The sequence below is a fragment of the Sminthopsis crassicaudata genome, chromosome 5 (genome assembly GCF_048593235.1).
Source record: "Sminthopsis crassicaudata isolate SCR6 chromosome 5, ASM4859323v1, whole genome shotgun sequence".
In the NCBI taxonomy this organism is placed as follows: Eukaryota; Metazoa; Chordata; class Mammalia; order Dasyuromorphia; family Dasyuridae; genus Sminthopsis; species Sminthopsis crassicaudata.
The window spans coordinates 270074651-270090515 of record NC_133621.1 but is presented as its reverse complement, the minus strand read 5'-3'; the positions used below and the strand labels follow the sequence as shown (position 1 = coordinate 270090515).

The 15865-nt window shown below is 36.8% G+C and overlaps 1 protein-coding gene across 1 annotated transcript in view; it reads left to right on the top strand.

The window, feature by feature from the left end:
* The first annotated feature begins 375 nt into the window (after positions 1 to 375).
* LOC141543988 (uncharacterized) overlaps positions 376 to 15865 on the top strand; it is a 59701-nt gene continuing 44211 nt past the window's right edge. Inside the window, exons 1-4 of the mRNA XM_074269636.1 lie at positions 376 to 890; positions 7201 to 7315; positions 7463 to 7633; positions 9099 to 9205. Coding sequence (XP_074125737.1) covers positions 661 to 890; positions 7201 to 7315; positions 7463 to 7633; positions 9099 to 9205 — 623 coding nt within the window. The 5' untranslated portion in view covers positions 376 to 660. The remainder of the gene's footprint in view (positions 891 to 7200; positions 7316 to 7462; positions 7634 to 9098; positions 9206 to 15865) is intronic.

Genomic DNA, 15865 nt, shown 5'->3' with positions numbered 1-15865 from the left:
CTGTTTTTCCCGTACAAATTCTTCCCCGACACACTAGAAGGCAGTAACTGGGTAGGAAGAATCAGAAGGGGCACTTAGACTGCATTTGTCCATCCCGGCCCTTAGGTTCCTTTTCAGGCAGGACGCCTCTTTCACTTCACAGAATTGTTAAAGGATTGCAAGAGACCTGAGACATAATCGAGTACAATCTCATTTGAAAGAAGAAACCCAAGCTCAGAGAGGACGTGCTTTGCCCATCATTACAAAAGTAAGCAACAGAGCAGCTCCCGAGATTCGAACGCGAGACCTGAAGCTCACCCACCCTCGCGATCTCGATCTTTGGACTCCCCAAACTGAGAGCTAACGGATCCGCACTCGTGCACTGAGCAGTGCGGGTCTTGAGCCTTTATCTTCAGCCGCGGACCTGACAAAGGCACGCGCTGTTCAGTTTCCCTCCGCCGGTTGCAGTCGGCTCTAGGGCTGAATTGGTTCTAACTGTTGCGGGCTCACAGATTTCTAAACCTCCGGCTCCGGTTTTTAGTTCCCCTTGAATTCCTCCTTTACTTTTTCCTTTAATTCCCTCTTCAATTTCCCCTTTAGTTCCCCCTCGGAGGAGGCTGAGGGGCCGAGAGGGAACTCCCCTGTCAGTTCTCCCTCCCCGCCCTAAGGCCTGCTTCCAGGATGAAGAAGATTTTTGATTTCTTTAAGAAAGAGCAGTTCCCACCTGGCCCCTCCATCAAGCTGCCGGATTTCTTTGGGGTTGAATCATCCAGCTACGTCCCAGGATACGTGATCCATAGCAAGGACCTCCGGAAGATCCACAAAGCTGCCTTGTCAGGGAATGTGGCAAAAGTACAGCATCTGCTGCTGTTAGGAAAAAACAATGTAAATGATCTGGATAAAGAGAAGCGGTAAGAGCAAAAGTTGGGAGAGGGGGAGAGAAGCGAAAGCCCCCACCGGCGGTACCTCAGACATCCCCCCCCCATCTCTCTACCTGAGTCTGTGTCCCCCACTCCAATTGACCTTCGTGAAATCAAAATACCTCAGTACTTGGGACAGGGCTTAGGGTCAGGCTTTGACTCCTAGAGATTGGATAACAAGTCACAGAAACAAGGCGGCACCTCCTCCCTTTTATTTGTCCTTTGGCTCTTTTCTGCTGAAATGTTGACATGGTTTAAAAGGACTGTGTCAGAGTATCCATGAGGATATTTGAGGGATTTTCTTGGTAAAGTTATTGGAATGATTTACCATTTCCTTCTAAAGCACATTTTTGACAGATAAGGAAATTGAGGTAAGCAGGGTTAAGTAACCTGCTTAGGATCACACAACTGTAAGTATCTGACATCAGATTTGAACTCCGGAAGATGAGTCTTCCTGATTCCAAGACCAGAACACATTCATTGGGCCACTTAGATGCCCCACTTTGGACAAGATATGTAAAGAGTAGAAGTTTAAAGGCAGAAAACTGCTGTTTTTATTAAGATCTGTACATCAGGCACATGGTTAACAGCAACAGATTCAAAGGAATGGGGGAGCAGGGATTGTTCCTACATTGTAGGAGCTCAGTCAAGTAAGGGATTTAATCAGCAAGGCAGTCTGAGAAGCAGAGGATCTATTACTTGGGAAGAGTTACAGGAGAGACTAGTGTTAAAAAACCTAGAGAGAAGGGAATAGCAAAGAGAAAAGATGCAGTTTGAAAGGAGGAGAAAAGAGAATGAGAATTGAAGACAATTATATTTGGCAATTAAGAGATCCATTAGAAGAACATAAGAGTATCAAAAGAAAATGACAGGAGAGGAATTGGAGATACCTCTTGTAGAGATACCTCTCATAGTGTTTAGCTACAAAAGATAGAGGTGTGGTATGATAGTGGGGATGGATTGATCAATAAAGTTTCTTTGGGGATTTGGGGAGAAGACACTGGTAAGTTTGTAGGCAAGCAGGGAAATAGCCAGAATGTAGTGAAAGAGTGAAGATAAGTGAGAAGATGAATGACAGGTAAGATAGAATGCTATCTCTTGTATTTGTAGAAACATTTTCATTGGCAAGGGAAGGGCTACCTCTTCATGAGGGATAAGTGAAGGGAAAATATTGGCAGGAGGTATTTTTAGATGAATTAGGTGAGAAGGGTAAAAGATCAGGGAATGGCCTCAATTTTTTCCCAGTAAATATGAGCCATGGTTTTTTTTAGCTAAAAAGGTGCAGAGAGTATACCATGGAAGGTTTGAGAAGTATTGAAAAGGTTTGGAAGAGCTGCCATGGTAAAGTGGCATAATGATTTTTTTGGGAAATATGATATCAAAGGATTGCTTTGGATTAGTGAGAGCTCAATTGAGGTCATGTAACATAAATCTGCAGTGGCCTCAGTAAGCACTGTTGCATGATTTTTCTCCAGCATTATTTGAAAACACATGCATAGGAAGCCTGAGGCTTACAAGGACAGTAGTGGCAATATGACACATGAGCAATAGATTCAAGAAAAGGCAATGGAGAGTTGAAAAACCATAAGAGAAGGCAAGGTAAAGTTGAACTGCTATATTGAGTGGTTCACCAAAGAGTCAAGATGCAAAAAGGAGAAGAGTACTGTAGCTAGTACAGGAATGATGGCCTTGAATTAGAAATCATGGTCTGGATGAAAAACAGAATTTAAGTTTGCAAAGCAAAGAGGTGCAATGACAATAGATTGTGATCAGATAATAGAAACAGGATTTGAAAGGACAGCAGTACTGCATTTGTGGGTGACTAAAGGTCTAACTGTTTTTCTATCTGGCCGAGATAGGATCAAGAAATAGATCATATGAAATGAGGAAGTTGAGCAACTGTGAAGTGAGTATGTTTTAAGGAGTGATAACCTGTATGTTGAAGAAGATCAAACACATGAGTGCAAATCACTATGTATAAAACTAGATATGTACAAGCTGAAGTTGGAGTAGTCTCAGAGGGACAGCACTAGGTTTAAAGGAGATGACTAAAGGCTTCTGATAGAAAGCAAGACTTTTGCTGAAATCAAGAGATGGAAGTGTGGAACATTCCTGGCATGGAGCCAGCAAATATAGTTACTTAGTGTCAGAGTGCTATGTGTGAGTCTAAATATTAAATGTCTATTATTTAACCAAGACTCTAAGAGTTTGGAATACAAAAAATGGTAAGACAGGCCCTGCTGTGAGAGTACTCGAGTTTTATAGTATCTGGGTTAGCTCTCTGGAAGGCCTCAGGATTAGTCAGATTCAGGATCAGTCAAAGTCTTTGGTCTTTAAAAGGAAAAGTGAAGGAGGAAAGTAAAGATGAATCCTGGACTCTGGAGTCTGAAGCTTGAGGTCTTCTCTTTTCACCGTGCTGCTGCAGAGAGAGTCTTATTCCTCTCCCTCTACCCTCCAAACCTTGCCTCTGATTACCTCACCTCACCTCACTCAGCAAGCACCAATAGTGAGGAGAGCCATCACTTCACCTTATCATCTAAATATATGCTTATAGAACCATCATCTCATATTGAGTAGGTAATTAATCTTAAGTGCTCTGCTGTCTTAGATTCTCAGAGTTCCAGCCCTCTACAACATTTCAATGGAGGAGATAACTTGAAAATAGCTAAGTACAAAACATGATACTCCATACAGGATAAACTAGGAATAATCAACAGAGGAAGACATCAGTATTGTGGGGGATTGGGCAAAGCTTCTTTTAGAAGTTAACATTTTAGCCAGGGAAGGGTAAAGATGAAGGCAAGAGAAGAGAATTCCACGAGTGGGGGGCCATCTGGTAAAAATGCCTGATGTGGAAAGTAGATGTGTCTTGAGCTACAATGGGCAGTGTTTGCTCACTTCATGATTACTATCTCAACCAAACTACTGGTCACAATGGGCCAATCAGTTGTATACTGTATAGAGCAGAAGGAGACTCTAGTTATCATAGAAAATGCAACTCAACCTAAAACTTGCTCATAGTGTTTATACTTGACATATATTCAATGGTTTATCATGTCTTCAATTTATTTTTCTTTAAACAATTTCCATAAGTATTTCCCCTACAATCCAACAATGCTAATTTCTTGAAAAGGTGTTGTTCCCCTCCCCCCAGACAATTGGGGTTAAGTGACTTGTCTAGGGTCACACAGGAAGTGTTTGTTAGGGTCATGGCCCCAATTCCTGAGTGGGACAGGCATTATGTGACCAGCACTGCCTGTCCACCTGAAATGAGGAAGACTGTGAGCAATGAGGAGCCAAGGTGGTGTGAGACTGCTTATCACAAAGACTGTAGGTGCTTTTATCATCTTGGTTTCTAGTTAATACTTCATATGTAATCACATTCTAGCCTATAGTAGGTACATGATTCTCTATAGGAAGCTATACAGATAGGACATAAATATGATATATGCATTCCTTTCCTAATAAGGATATTCAAGATACTCCCCTCTAAGGTCAGACATGCCTCTCCTGGGAACTGCCACTTTGTTCCTTTGGGTGGAACCCCCTTCCTCCCAGCACCATCTTGTTCACCCTTATAAGGCTACCCTCAGATTACTGAGCTGTACCCTGTATGATATCCAAGGCTGGCAGAGGGGTTGGCAAGCCCTCTTAGAAGTGTAGAAGCCAGATTTGAACTCAGATCCTCTGACTTCAGGGATGGTGCTCTTATCTACAGCACCACCTAGCTGTCCCTGAAAATATACATTTTTTTAATCTATATCTTCAAGTTAAAGATTTTGAACATGATTTCCATATAAAAACAGGTAAAAAAATCAGGGAAGAACTTATAATTTTAATGTAAGGAGACTTTTTTCATGTGTAGCTTATAGAATTAGCTTCATTACTCTTTCAGCATTCCTTATATATAGCTGTCCAATGAAAAGTATGTTAGTTTCTCATGACATATATGCTGAATAGGTAGTTTTATTATTGAGGGAATTCCCTTGACCACTGTAGGTTAGTATCTTCCCTGCAACTCTGAATTTTAGAAAATTGTATTAGTCAATGAGAGGTTAATTGATTTGCTCAGGGTCATACACGGCCAGTGTGATTAAGAGGTAAGATCTAGTAAGTCTTGGAAATTTCCCAGGATAGAAAACTATCCACCATACTCTGCTGCCTCTTTGGATTTTAATAAACAATATATGCAAGAGAATACTTAACCATGAGTTGCAAAAATTATGCATAGGGAAGTTTAAAAAGTCCTGTGAAAAATACATAGGGAATTTGATTGATAAATATTGAAAATCTGTGGAATCCTGGCTAGAAATTTGACGGTTTGAAATACATTATTCACTTGTCCAAATTGAATTTTATATTGTTTCTTGGTGAAAATATACAAGTAATTAAATGTGTTCTTAGAAATAATAAAGCCTTGTCCTGATGTAAACTTATTTTTTCCATATCATTTCCAATATCAGTCATTATGTTTCAAAATTAAAAGTGACAAGCTATATTTTTATTTTTTCTTAATATTTTTCCTTAGAATAAAAGCCAAGAAATAAAGACATTGGCACTGTACTTGTTCACATAGAGCCATATATCAATGTACCTGGCTTAACATTTTAAAAAGCCACAGTAGGTGTGGATAAGTGAGAACAACCTTATAGATTAAAGCAGCAGAGACATTGCCTCCCTGAAATGACTGAAGGCAAAGGACTTCATAATTGGCTTACTATCCTTACCGACGTTCTTCTGATGGATATGCTCCTATCCAGTTAATTAGTTTCAGAGTAGATAAGATAAATACATAAATCTGTGTGTATGCAGTTTTTGATATGTTTATGAAAATTTATTTAAATATGATCATGGAAATGATTGTAACTCTCGCTTTAAACAAAACAAAAATGAAAATTCTGTACTTAAGTAGTATGTCAGTTCAAATTTCTTCATCCGAGAATTGTCTGTAAATATCCTTTGACCATTTATCAATTGGAGATTGGCTTGATTTCTTATAAATTAGTCAATTCTCTATATATTGGAAATGAGGCCTTTATCTGAACCTTTGAGTGTAAAAATGTTTTCCCAATTTGTTTCCCTTCTAATTTTATCTGCATTACTTCATATTGAACCTTAATGTTGTTGTTGGACCCTGAGCAAATTTTTTTCTCAGTTTCAATTTCCTCAAGTTAGAGGATGATAATGTCTATTACTCAAATATCAAATGAAGTAATATTTGTAAAATATTGAGCACAGTCTCTGAGTCATAGTAGACACATAATAGATGCTAGCTTTCCTCTTTATCAAGGTACAGCCAAGCATGTCATCATTGAAGCTAGGAAGATGGGGGAGGAAGAATTCTCTTCCCTTCTAACTGCTTTAGACAGTCTGGAAGAAGGCCAGAAGGAAAAGGCAAAAGAGTTGTGAAAATATACCTACATGAATACATATATATATATATATATATATATATTCATTACATCATACCTTAGAATCACCCGCAGTCAGGATAGCAAAAGTCTTTATTCTTGGTCTTCAGTGGTAGAAGTCAAGGGGATAGAAGCAGAATCTCCACCACCTCACTTCATCTCCTACCCAGCATCAGTCTGGCTAGTCTCACTGTGCCTCCTAGTCTCTCCCACAATTCTCTGTATATACCAAATGATTGGGCCAGCACAGGATAGTGGGAAGGGCCATTTTCCAAGCTAATAGAGTATTATTCAATCGGTAATTAGCCTCCACTGTCTGACATCAGTGCATTGACTCAAGTTTCAGCCTCTTTCATAAATTGCTATTTCACTAAATATTTTGTAGCTACAGATGGATATCTTAATGGAAAAAAGTTATTAGACTTAACCACCAGGCAGGGTGAAGCCCACCTATAATCCCAGTTACAGGGAGACTGAGGCTGGAAGATTTCTTGAACTCATGAGGTTTGGATTGCAGTGGGCCATGCCAGTAGGGTCTCTGCTCTATTTGGTGTTAGTATGGGTAATCTGAAGTACAAGGGGCCAGCAAGTAGCCTCAGGAGAGGTGAAAGCAGCCCAGATAAGAACCTGAGCAAAGTTCCCCTGCTAATCTGTAGTGAAATCTACATTGATCTGTTGGATATATATTTCCTGCTCTAGTGATATTGTGCATCATATCCAGCAATGAGAGTTAATGCATATTTTGCATTTATTTAGGTGACATTAGTGGCCATTTATTTTGGAAATGATTTCCAGTTTAGGTATACAAATAACAATGCATGGTATATTAAAAAAATATCCTAACAATGGTACACTATTGATTGTTGCATATTGCTCTCTCATTTCCATAGAACATCTCTTCATCTGGCCTGTGCTAATGGACATCCAGATGTTGTGTCTCTATTAGTAGAAAGAAAATGTGAACTGGATTTGCTGGATAAAGATAGTCGAACACCTTTAATGAAGGTATGCATTAGTTAACCATGCTGCTCAATAAAATGGATTTGGATTTCTGTTTTTAAGAAAATGAACAGTTAGCAAATCACCAATGTTGCCTGAATATACTAAATTTTATACTACATCATTATTTCTTTTTATGTATTATATTGACAGGCAATACAATGTTGCCAGGAGGAGTGTGCGACTATCTTGCTTGAACATGGTGCAGACCCTAATCTTGGGGACAACTGCAACAATGCTCTTCACTATGTTGCGTATTTTCAGAACATAGACATGGCAGCTAAACTACTTCAATATAAAGCTGATATTGAAGCAAAAAACAAGGTAGAAACTACAAATCTTGTACAGTAAAGTAGATTATCAGCTAAAAAATCATAGGGTCCAATGTACATATTTTATAATTCATTTATTTATGGAAGTATTTCTTTAATAAAAATAATTTTAAAACATTTTGTAGTCATTCTAAAGTTCATTAATCTTCAGAATTTATTAATGTAGGATTGGAGGGATGAGGCAGGCGGGGAGTACACATGACACTGGAGAGATTTCATTCACAGTGGAACTCCTAAGAAGGAAATTCCTCTACTGATTTAGACCAAAAAGTCTAAGTTTATAGTTGTTTATAGTTTATAGTTTATAGTTACTTCAATGTAATTGGTTTTGTTTTTTATGTATTTTAGGTATTTAAAAAAATGATTCTGAAAGGGGTCCATGGCACAGAAAAAATTAAGAAACGTTGTGTTAGGGAGAGTCCTGGAGGTACTGCAGGGTCACCCACTCAGTATATGTGTCAGCTGCAGGCCCTGGATCCAGGTCTTACTAACTTTGATGCTAGCTAGCTATTCCATAAAATCTGTCTCTTCCAGAATCTTCTTTGCATGGTATATTAGGTCTGCTTCTCAGAATGCATTAGTTCTAGCAGATATTACCTATATTGGCTTTTCTACATATAGGCCTTTGCAATGTGAATTTTTCATAAGGAAATGCCATAATTTTTTCAGGAAAAATCTTTTGAAATTTGTTCCTACTTGTTATAACTATGCAGAGACAGAGTTTTCACAGGAAAAAAATTCTTATGTACATGTTTTCTTTATCCTAATGACTATACATTTTCCTTTCTAGAACTGCTGAATAAGACCTGATTTTTTAAGACGTAATTCTTAGTCATTGCCACTTGAAAGAGAAAAAACCCAACAAATTAGGAAGGTTGATAAGAAAAGGAAAATGCTAGGTGAATAACTTTTTTTCCAGGTTTAGACCTCTCAAAACAAGACTTATTTTTAATTTGTTTTTGTTGTCGTTGTTGTTGATTGAGTTTATTTGTATACTTGAGGAAAATGGGTAAAGATAACTAGTCAACTTTAAACCCATCCAGGATATAGCTTTACTTTAGTAGAGTTCTGAGGAAATGTCTGGCTGCATTTGGACAATAAGTGATTATGAACTGAAAAAGGTGAGAAAGGAAGATACTCATGAAATAATATGGAATGGTCTCTTAAAATTCTGAATTTCTATCTTCTGATTAGATATCTAGTTTTATTCTATTATTTTACACATAAGGAAACTTACAGCCCAGAGAGATGAAATAATCTGTTTTATGATCACATAGGAATTTACTAACAGAAGCAAGATTTATGCTCTAGTCTTCTCACTCCAATGTTCCATTGTGCCATACTTTCTTAACATGTCCTTAGAAAATTCACAAGATGTTTGCAAAATGTCATAATTTGACTGAAGTAAATATAGAATGCTTATTTATTTTAACAATATCTTTATTATGACTTTGCAGGAAGGCCTTACACCACTTTTTTTTGCAGTTAGAGCAAATAACTGTGATATGGCAGATTTTCTGTTAAAGAATGGAGCAAATGTGAATGCCTTGGATGCCTTTAAGAGGTATAGTAATTAAACCTTAAAATACAACAAACCCCAAAGTTTCTAGAGTAATAAAAACAACTTAAATCATGGAGCACTTAGTTAACAACAATAATTGAAATTGAATATCATTGCAAAGGACTGAAAAATGTCAACAAACATCAGCTATGAATAGAAAATGTCCTTATACTTATGACTCTGCAAGAGAAAGAACAATTCATGTGGGCATAGTGACCATTATTGGTCATTACTATTTGCAGTTTTCTTTCTTGATTTTAAATTAGTTAAGATTATTCCATAGACATTTTGAACTCTCATTTAGTCAATTCTCTTTTTGAAATAATCTTAGGGGCAGCTAGGTGGTGCAGTGGATAGAGCACCAGCCTTGAATTCAGAAGGATCTGAGTTTAAATCTGGAAAACACTTCCTAGCTGTGTGACCCTGGGCAAGTCACTTAATCCCAGCCTCAGGGAAAAAAAAAATGAAATAATAATGTCACCCATGAGGATGGTAACATGTATTTTTCTGCTGCTTCTTGTTTTAGTTTTCCTTAAGAATATGCACACTGATAAATGAAAATAAATAAAAGAATGATATGATGACATACTTTGATGTACCCTTGGTCTTATATATTGTGAATCCTCATGCTACTGATCCAAATTTTAATCCTTCTATCCAATCTCATCCTACAAGATTTTTGTCATAAAGAACTTAAGAAACACCCTGAATTCTTCCCTTGATTCTTTTAATAGGAGCAGTGTAAGCTTTTATTTTTAATATAAGATTAAACCATCTCTTTTTCTATTCATGTATGTCTTTGACACCACTTACTACATCAGAGTCATCAAAATCACCTATGTACTCACCATACATATGTCCATGGATTTTGGGGATTATATGCAATTCTGAATGTTCTGAGATCATGTATTTGTGTTAAGTATTTTGGCAAATTTACTGTGGCCAAATATCATTCCTGAAAGGATACTGATATTTATAAAATGAGCTTTTGTGGCAGTGAAAGCAGTATAGAAGTGCCGTATAATTTCTTGGGATCTCCTTTTCCCAATAATTTTGAGACCAGTTCATTATTGTCCTTCAATGCCCATGCAGGTTTTGTGTGCATGTATATATCTATATGTGTAAACACATGTACAAAGATATAGGTAAACCAACTAAATGGAACTACCCATTAAACTACATGGAATCTGGAAAATTGTTATGTTCATTTACTTTTTCAATATAGATACTCTGATATCACTCTCTTTATACTATACATGGCCTTTTTCAGTTTGAAAGGCTTGATGCAATTAACAAAAGGACATCCTTAAATATGAGCATTTGGAAATAATTTCTGTCATATTCTATTCTATTCGGACTCTATGCAGAGCATCCTACAGAGCAATGGAAAAAAAACAAAAATATCCCTTTGGGTTGAATGTGTCATGTTATTTTCACATTTCATGAAAGAAAATTTTTGGATATCACCAAAAAAAAAATCTAAAACAAAACCCAATGACAGACCAATCCCAATCACAAAACTGATGTTATCCTAATAGACAAAACTGATTGGTTACTTTTGTTGGAATAATTTCAAAATTAGTTGATTATGGTCATTCAGATCATAGACTGTAAATATACAAATGAGAGCAAGGCATAAAGACAAAATAGAGAAGTATAACCTGCTGTGTAATTTAAAAAGCTATCAACTCTTTACAATGAGAAATTTAGCCAAATACTAAACCATTGTTCCAAAAATGAGGCCAAATAGCCCAGAAACTGCATCAGTTGGGAAATATCATCTCTCCCAAAAAGAGAGTTATTATATTAACTCAAACTTAGAATACAACAGAATTTGTTTTAAATAGATACATAGATAGATAGATATATCTATATCTATGTAGATATAGGTATAGATATATAAGATAGATGACTAGTGTTACTTCACAAAGAAATGAAAAACCATTAAAGAGAGAATTTGTTTCACTTTTCTCCAATTAATGGGCATTCCTCCAAATTTCAGTATTTGGTGGACACAAAAAGTACTACTATAAATATTTTTGTATATGGAGGTCCTTTTCCCTTTTTTATAATCTTATGAGGATACAGACCTAATATTTCTGGTATTCAAGGTTCACTTGCCTGTTGGGTGGGCATGATTTAAATAACTCTCTAGCATAGTTGGATCAGTTTAAAACTCCACCAACAATATATTAGTACTCCAATTTTCTGACATAATCTTCAACATACCTTTTTCCTTTCTTCTAATATTAGTTAATCTAAATGGTTGTGAGAAGATACTTCAGTGTTTTTTTAAATTGCATTTGTCTAATCCAAAGTGATTTAGGGCACTTCTTTCTATCATTATAGAGAACTTTGGTTTCTTCATCTGAAAAATTCTTGCTCATATCTTTTGACAATTTATTAACTGGGGAATGGTTTGTATTCTTATAAATTTGACATAGTACTCTATATATTTGGGAAATGAGGCCTTTATCATAAATATTTGCTACATAAATTAATTCCCAGCTTTCATTCTAATTTTGATTGCATTGTTTTTGTTTGTATAAAAGCTTTAAAAAATATAAACAAGATTATCTATTTTACAGTTTGTAACATTGTGGTGTGCTCATGAGTTTCCTTTCCCATAGATCTGATGGAGTATTCCTTGCTCTTCCAATTTGCTTATGGTATCATGCTTTATGTTTAAATCATGCTTTGACCTTATCTTAGTATACAGAGTGAAATGTATAAATGACCTAGTTTGCATCCTATTGTTGTCTAGTTTTTGAAGCAGTTTTTGCCAAATAGTGAGTCGTTATTAACCCAAGGGGTAAGGGGTGTTTTGGTCTATCAAATACTAGACTGCTATGGTCATTGATCATTCTCTGTTTCACTTTTTCACTACTTTATTTCTTGTACACTACCAAAAATTTTTGATGATTTCTGCTTGATAATGTAGTGTGAGATCTGTTATTGCTAGGCTACCTACCTTCTTTTATATTTTTTCATTAATGCCCTTGATATTCTTGGTGTTTTTCTTCTAGGAGATGAATTTGCTTTTTGTTTTGTTTTTCTAGCTCTATCAAATGATTTTTGAAAGTTTGTTCCATGACAATGAATAAGTAAAATAATGTAGAAAAAAATGATTTTTTTATCATATTGGCAGGATCTACCCACAAGTAATTGATATTATTGTTTAGATCTTCTTCTTATGAAATGTTGTGTAACTGTATGCAGACAGCTCCTGGGTTTGTTTTGGCAGTAGATTCCAAAGAATTTTCTTTTGTTTATAGATATTTTGAATGGAGTTTTTCTTCTTATCTCTTGCTTCTGGACTTGATTGGTCATACAAAGAAATGCAAATGATTTATGTAGATTTGACTGCAACTTTACTCAAGTTGTTAATTTCATTTTTGTTTATTTAAATTTCTTTTTTAATTTTATAATTATAAATTTTTATGACAGTATATAGTATATAGTATGAGTAATTTTTTATGACATTATCCCTTGTATTCATTTTTCCAAATTTTCCCTCCCTCTCTCTATTCCCTCCCCTAGATGACAAGCAATCCCATACATTTTATATTTGTTACAGTATAACCTAGATATAATATATGTGTGTAAATCCAATTTTCTTGTTGCACATTAAGTATTAGATTCCTACAGTATAAGTAACCTGGGTAGATAGACAGTAGTGCTAACAATTTACATTCATTTCCCAGTGTTCCTTCTCTGGGTATAGTTTTTTCTGTCCATCATTGATCAACTGGAAGTGAGTTGGATCTTCTTTAAGTTGAAGATATCTACTTCCATCAGAATACATCTTCATACAGCATTGTTGTTGAAGTGTACAGCAATCTGGTTCTGTTCATTTCACTCAGTATCAGTTCATGTAAGTCTCTCCAAACCTCTCTGTATTCATCCTGCTGATATTATTCCATAACCTTCATACCGTAATTTAGCGAACCATTCTCCAGTTGATGGGCATCCATTCATCTTCCAGTTTCTAGCCACTATGAAAAGGGCTGCCACAAACATTTTTGGCACATACAGGTCCCTTTCCCTCTTTAGTATTTCTTTGGAATACAAGCCCAATAGCAGCAATCTGGATCAAAGGGTATGCACAGTTTGATAACTTTTTGCGCATAATTCCAGATTGCTCTCCAGAATGGCTGGATTCTTTCACAGCTCCACCAACAATGTAGTAGTGTCCCAGTTTTCCCACATCCCCTCCAATATTCATCATTATTTGTTCCTGGCATCTTAGCCAATCTGACAGGTGTGTAGTGGTATCTCAGAGTTGTCTTAATTTGCATTTCTCTGATCAGTAATGATTTGGAACACTCTTTCATATGAGTGGATATAATTTCAATTTCATCAACTGAGAATTGTCTGTTCATATCCTTTGACCATTTATCAATTGGAGAATGGCATGATTTCTTATAAATTAAAGTCAATTCTCTGTATATTTTGGAGATGAGGACTTTATCAGAACCTTTAACTGTAAAAATGTTTTCCCAATTTGTTACTTCCCTTCTAATTTTGTTTGCATTAGTTTTATTTATATAAAAGCTTTTTTAATTTGATATAATCAAAATTTTCTATTTTGTGATCGATAATGATCTCTAGTTCTCCTTTGGACACAAATTCCTTCCTCCTCCACAGGTCTGAGAGGTAGACTATTCTCTGTTCCTCTAATCTATTTATGATCTCATTCTTTATGCCTAAATCATGGACGCATTTTGATCTTATCTTGGGGGGAGGGGGCGGACCCAAGATGGCGGAGAAGATACACGCCACTGTGTAAGCTCCTTTCTTCCCTCACAACCAACTAGATTTAATCAGCCTCAGAAATAGCATTGGACTGATAGAATGCACAAGGACTGAAAGCATGACTTACCAGCTGAAGAGAATCTGGAGTTTCAGCAGGAAAGGTCAGCTCCCAGGGGAGGAAGAAGAGAGGCCAGCGCAGACGGTGGGGTAGTGGCACACTGCGCCAGTCGCACTGGGGAGAGCTCTGGGATCAGAGAATCCACTGAGATAAAAGAATCTGGCACAGGCTGTTAGCTCTTCTCTGCTTATAAAACAGCAGTTCAGAAGAGAAATATAAGCCACTTTAAAATTTAAAACCAGATTGGATCTTCCGGGATCCCGGGGGTGACTCAGCAGATCTCAGCACTGGTGGGTGTGGCCGACATAGGCAACCCAGGTTTTTACCTCGTGATAGTTAAGAGATTGAAGAGTGGGCGGGGTGGTAACTCATAGTGCCTGGCTCGGCTGACTGGAGGCTGTGGAATGGAAGTCCCAGAGAAGCGGAACCTTTGAACTAGGAACTGCGGTTTCTGGCAGACACTTCCAGTTTGAGTGCAGGGGCTTTTCACGTCACCTGCTGCAGACATCCACGCCCCACCGGGACGCATAGGCTAGGCTTTGAGTCACTTTTACTGTTCAGTCTCGAACCTCAGGAAAGCCGCTAAAACACAGTGCCCTCAGGGCACAGCAGTGCTGGTCACCTCTGAGGCACTTCCAGGGAGGAGGTGGGGAACTCTCTCCCAGAGCTCTCTCTTAGCTCAGGCACAGGAGCCGCTGCATCCATCTGGTCTGGGAGGAAGCTGGTAAAGAAATAATTTCCTACCCCAGGGACAGACCCCAAAAGATTTTTTAAATATGAGCAAAAAAGCAAGAAAAACTATAGATTCCTTTTACACAGAGAAAGAGCGGGTATCCAACCCCGAGGAAGTTAACAGCAGAGAGTCAGCAGATAACAAACTAAAGGGGAACGATTCCTGCCCCCCATCACATAACTCTCTCCATGAAGACACTATTAAAAAGTTAAGAGAGTTTGAAGAAAAATGGGGAAAGGAAAGGGAAGCTATGATAGAGAATAACAACGTTCTGAAATTGGAGTTGGAAAAAATAAAGAATTCACAGGTGATGCAGGGAAACAAAATTAGTGAATTAGAAAAGGTAAAAAAATCACAGGAAAATAGGATTTCTGAATTGGAGAATATAAAGTCTCAAGAAAATAGGATTTCTGAATTGGAGAAGATAAAAAAGTCCCAAGAAAATAGGATTTCTGAATTGGAAAAAGAAAATAATTCTCGAAAAAAAAAAATTAGGGAAATGATCTTATCTTGGTATATGGTGTTAAGAGTGCATCCATATCTAATATCTGCCATACTAATTTCCAGTTTTCCCAACAATTATTTTCAAATAATGAATTTTTATCCCAAATGTTGGTATCTTTGTGTTTGTCAAACGCTAAATTGCTATAGATGTACCCTTTTTTGTCCTTTGTACCTAATCTGTTCCACTGATTGACTGGTCTATTTCTTAGCCAATACCAAATGGTTTTGGTGATTGCTGCTATATAAAATAGCTTTAGATCAGGTACATCTAGACAACCTTCATCTGACTTTTTTTCATTAGTTCACTTGAAATTCTAGACATTTTATTCTTCCATATGAATTTAGTTATTATTTTTTCTAGGTCATTAACTTAGTTTCTTGGGAGTCTGATTGGTATAGCACTAAATAGATTAATTTGGGGAGTATTGTCATCTTTATTATATTTCCTCGGCCTATCCAAGAGCACTGAATGTCTTTCAAATTATTTAAATCTGACTTTATTTTTGTGGCAAGTGTTTTGTAATTTTTCTCATATAATTCCTGACTTTTCTTT